General features: G+C 39.9%; 1 protein-coding gene across 2 annotated transcripts; it reads left to right on the top strand.

Moving 5' to 3' along the window:
* Nucleotides 1–427: 427 nt before the first annotated feature.
* On the top strand, nucleotides 428–4,854 carry LOC307125283 (uncharacterized protein). 2 transcript variants are annotated; one of them, XM_079815033.1, is made up of 2 exons: nucleotides 428–665; nucleotides 2,454–4,854. In XM_079815033.1, the coding sequence occupies exon 2, from the start codon at nucleotides 2,573–2,575 to the stop codon at nucleotides 2,894–2,896; it is 324 nt and encodes a 107-aa protein (XP_079671159.1). In that variant the 5' UTR covers nucleotides 428–665; nucleotides 2,454–2,572; the 3' UTR covers nucleotides 2,897–4,854. The 2 variants fall into 2 exon arrangements, with proteins under 2 accessions (XP_079671159.1, XP_079671160.1); XM_079815034.1 differs by having other exon boundaries at nucleotides 567–665; nucleotides 2,564–3,880.
* The last annotated feature ends 292 nt before the right edge of the window (nucleotides 4,855–5,146 follow it).

The raw sequence follows: 5,146 nt of genomic DNA, 5'->3' as shown, positions 1-5,146 counted from the left end.
CAGTTTTAGTAACGTCTTACAACAACAACCAAACCCAAAACAGACAGTAGCTTTTCATTCTCTTTCAATTGCTGCATTGTTCCATTAAGCACCCTTTTTTTAAGCACCCAGTTCTCATCTAACAGTACTTAAAATGTCAATTCAGGTTAATATTTAACGGAGTTAAAACAAGGTTGTGGACAAGAGGTGTACTCTGGTGCCTAGCAATGTAACGTTAATGTTTGCAGAAAGGATAACTCTTACACAACAGCATCCAGAGACTATTAGAATATTAGCTTCAGGACAAATTGTTTTCATTCGATGACAATTATAGGCTTTTTTTTATTGTCATGTTTCTGCAACATGTTGTCTATTATAGTGATTTTAATATTAACATTCCTGAACTGACTTCTACCAGCCTCCTCCCCCACCAAACACACACTCTCACACTCCTGGTGGTTTCAGCTGAGCTTGAATACCCAAGGGTGGGGTTACATACACACTGCCATGTTTAAACAAGACTCACGGTCAGCTGGATAGCCACCTCCTCTTTTTCTCTCCAACCTGGTGGTTCAGGTTTGTCTCTCACCTTATTTCGGAAGCACGGAAGATCAGAAGTCAGCAGGAACAGCGTGCAGCTGTGAAAACTGATTCCCACCAAACAAATCCCCCTCAGGCCTCCACCGGTAAGCAGTTTCTCTGTATTAATGGTAACAGGAGAAGTTGTGATTCGTTTTTATTTTTTTCTACAAGTAAGAGAGTGTATAGGAATGATTTGATGAAAATAAATAGCTAATTAGCCATCATTAAAAGGGTATTGTGATGTATTGTATTGTAAACTTTTTGCAATACCAAACCTAGCTTATAATATAGCTAATTAAAACTAAGCAACAACAACAACTGAGCGTTTATATAACGTTAACTTACTCCTTAATGATACAAAACTATTAACGTTATACCGGTAAGTTGTTTTCCGAGTAACGTTATCAGCACGGCAGTTTCAAATCAACAGCGTGAATGTGATATTGATTTATATAACAGTTCAATAAAAGGTATGTTTAAGTCAGTAACTTACATTTTAGTCACACATTTTTAGCCAGTTGCTTAACATTTTTGCTCCCTCAACGAACATCCAAATCAAGCCGACAGCACGAGCAACCGTTACGTCTTTCAAAGCAAAACACAGGTGGCGTAGCGTTCATGATTCAAATCTGTGAACGAATCGGTTGAGTGAATGATTCAATGTCTCATCCTGAAAGGCAGAATTCAGAATAACACAATGCCCTGCTTATTAAACCATTTCTTTTTATGACTGAAATAGTACGAGTAGTATTCTATTCAGAATTGCAGTCAGTTTTGTTCCTGAACGAATGTTTGTTCCAACATCTTTGAATGAATCGGTTGAGGACGTAATGAATTATTGACTCATTCATACAGACAGAAAAGGTGTGTTCGACTGCGCTGTGAAGACCGATAGGTAGGCTATGACATCAAAGTATTGCAAGATCGATATGAAAGCATATGGGCCCTGTCCCAAACGGCACACTTCATGTGCACTTTCAGTCAATGGCCGCTGTGTGCGCGTGTCCCATTTGTCATTTTAGGTCTCAGAAGGGTGCTCGCGAGCGCCCCCTTTGAGGTCGATATGCGCCCTCGATGCGCACTTCTGCCGAGCCCGCACTGGTGCAAGCTATGCAGTGGATTTCTTCCCGGCAATCAAAGCGGCATTACGTCGTGAAAGTGCGGACTCGTAGGAAGACCGCGAGGGTTTAGGGTGCCATTTGGGACCGGGCGATGGAGCGTCTGCTCTCTAATAGCTCTCGCGGTACTTTGTCATCATACAACATACTCTTAAAGTCAAAACACTTAAATCAACACCACTAAAGGGATAGTTCACCCAAACATTAAAATTCTGTCAGTAAAAATTACTCACCCTCATGTCGTTCCAAACCTGAAAGACTTTCGTTCATCTTCGGAACACAAATGAAGATATTTTTGATGAAATCGGAGAGCTTTTTGTCCCTCCGTTGACAGTCTTGCAACTACCAATTTGATCTCTTTATGCACTTTTTGAAGCGTCAAATTGGTTGTTGCATAGCTGTCAATGGAGGGACAAAAAGCTCTCACTGGTTTAGATATAACATGAGGGTGAGCAACTAATGACAGAATTTTCATTTGTGGGTGAACTCTCCCTGTAATGTAGTACAAACAGGAACACCGTTCACACCAAGGATAACTATAAAGTTTTAATAATAATCGCTCTAATTCTATGAGAATACAGAAGTCCATCCCACAACTTGGCCTATAACGATCCAGATGAACAATATCATTTAAAATCACTTTCAGCTGATGGACGATAAGCGTGTATGTGTGTGTGTGGACTAATATAGTTAGTGGGAACGGGTCTTGTTTTATAATGTGTGTTTTAAGATGCATAAGTTCTTCAAACAATGACATACATTTTCTTTCCTTAGGGATATTGAAGAAAGAACTGATATTTGGGACCAACTATGCTCCAAGAGTTTTAACAGACTGAAACAGGAACCGAGGCCCTTGATTATTCATTTTTGCCCTTCTTCTCCAGCCTGCCACCATGAATGTCTCACTTGAGAACCCCTATGGGGATGTCACCATCCCTCGCGCCAAGTTGCGGGATCAGACTGACTCCAGCACCATCATCATGAACCCAATGGCCTTGGAGAGCACCTACAACAGCCGTAACTCTGCCTCAAACCCCTACAACAGCTTCAAAATCCCAGGGGAGAACAACGCCTCAGGCGTTCCGGTTTACGGAGAGGCCAGGAACGGCCAGAACCCCCCTCCTTACAGCAACCAGCCGGGATACATAGTGAAGGAAAGCGACGAGCAGGTGTCCCGCTGCTACGCCTGTTGCTGCCGCTGCCGGAGGAGGAAGTAAGACCAGATGATGTACCCTGTGGGTTTACCATCAGTCAGCCCCCCAAATTTTGAAAGCCAAACGCCATAGAGTTCTAAAATGACTGGATTTTAGGGCTCCTTTAGCTATTACATAACCCTGGAGAGATCATATGGTTTGGACAAGACAAGAGCTGACCTTCTGTGACTGCACCGAAACCTATTATATAAAATATTTACTTTTGGATTAACAGTGACAAACAGTGCTTTGTTCAATTGACACGGTTAAGTTTGACTGGATTGCTCGGCTCTTATTGGACCACTTTGAAGTAGCTTTACCTTTTGTGTGCCTCGTACAATGGCATGCTTAGATACACCCCTTCATTCGAGCGTCACCCAATTGTTCCTCACACACCTACTTACTTAATTAAACCTCTGCTTTCCATCAGGTCTAAGTTATTTGAATAATACTGTTGTTAATAGAGTTTCTTTAAATTAAAATGCCGCTGAACTGGTTTTAGTGGTGCACAAAGGTGAGGCTCCCTTCACAATATGTCCTGGTGGGCTTCTCCCAAGTTTTTTGAGCCACACCCTGACGTGCCGTCAGACGCAGGTCAGTGAAACTCGAGGAAGAACCCTCATTCTTTTGCTAAAGAATACACAAAAGGACACTGTCACCTCTTCCTGCAGAAGGAGTGTTGTGGCATCCGAGTTTCTATTGAACAAGCTTTTCTGGTTGCTGTAGACATACTGCTGACGCATTGCGTCTCTATTGGTAAAGCTGCCGAAGAGACTGTTGAGTGTAAGATGAAAACATTTATAGTAATGATATTATTTTATTATAAGCAATATTATGGTAGTTACATTTAATACAATGGGGCGTGGACAGTTTTTTGGCCATAAGACTGTGAGCCTGATTACTGTAAATGTAAAATATGCCAACCGAAATGTTTTGGATGTCTGTATTATATGTTAGACACGATGATCAATATATTTTTTGATACATAAAATCACTTTTGTCTCCCATAAACCACTGTCTTTTTACTTTAAAACGACTCTTTCTAACAAGGTGACTCGTCTCTGTGACGACAAATTCTTTCTAGCTGAGTAAAGGCAGCGTATCAGCAGCTCAACCGGTTTGGGATGCGGAGCCCTTCGAGCAAGTTCCTGGAACAACAGATTTATAGTCACGCGGAGTCTGGGCCAGCCGGTTTACAGGTGTGAGGAAACTTTGTTACCTGGAATCTGCAGCACAGCACATACGGTGCATAGGGCTATGATTACTGTCCACTATTGATACAATATTGCTCAATTAGATTTCTTTAGATTTGTTTTCAGCATTGTGCCAGATGGTTCACGGAAAGTCAACCAAAATTTTGCAAAGACATAGTTTAAGAGAGACATTTGATTCTAAAGGAAATTATGGATTCAGAGGGAAACCCGTTAACATGCTGGTAAACCAGATTACTTACAAATTGTAGTCAGTTACTGATTCCAAATTACATGACAAAAATTGTAGTTAGTAATGTAATTGCATTATTCATTTTAGGTAATGTATTCTGACTACTTTTTGATTACTTTAATTGCTTTTGACCGAACTCGTTTATCACTGATTTGAATAGGATAATCTTGTACCATATTGGTATAAAAATACAAAGAGAAAGAAAATCTATTCCATTCTTTATCAACAAACAAACATTAGGCCTACATTGTTTCCCAGAACGGGATTCATGAGTTTAATGAAAAGCTTTTAAGTAATTCAATCATAAAAAAGAACAATATTTGGCTCTCCAAGTACCACCATAATGACCAACATTAAAATACAGTAGCATAGTAGGCCTAACTATGCAGCTACAGCAAACAAATGTATTGTTGTCAGCCACTTTAACATTGTAAATACACAGTTTGTACATTAACACTGCACTGTGCATACATATGGTAAATCAAATAATTTATTAAATTAAAATGTGTTGTAAAGTAAAATTAAAACTACTGTACTGTGCATGTTTTTTGAATTTATTTAGTGATTCCTCTGCATACCACTAGAGGCAGCCTGAGTACCATTAGTGGTACTTGTACCACACTTTGAGAACCACTGGGCTATGAAATTATGTAAATATGTACATTTTATTGTGTTTGAAAGACAAAGACTGCACTGTAAAAAATCCAACTCACAAAAATTTACACTAATGATTATATTTAGTTAACTAATTAGTCACATTTTATTTTTATATAGCGCTTTTCTGGGTACTCGAAGCGCTTTACATAGAAGGGGGAATCTCCTCAACCACCC

Source organism: Gobio gobio (genome assembly GCF_949357685.1).
Source record: "Gobio gobio genome assembly, chromosome: 4".
Classification (NCBI taxonomy): domain Eukaryota; kingdom Metazoa; phylum Chordata; class Actinopteri; order Cypriniformes; family Gobionidae; genus Gobio; species Gobio gobio.
The sequence above is the reverse complement of the archived record's forward strand: the minus strand, read 5'-3'. Positions and strand labels throughout refer to the sequence as shown.

Bases quoted from the DNA above. Each gene is read 5' to 3' on its own strand.
- LOC307125283 (XM_079815033.1), top strand. From the start codon at position 2,573: ATGAATGTCTCACTTGAGAACCCCTATGGGGATGTCACCATCCCTCGC.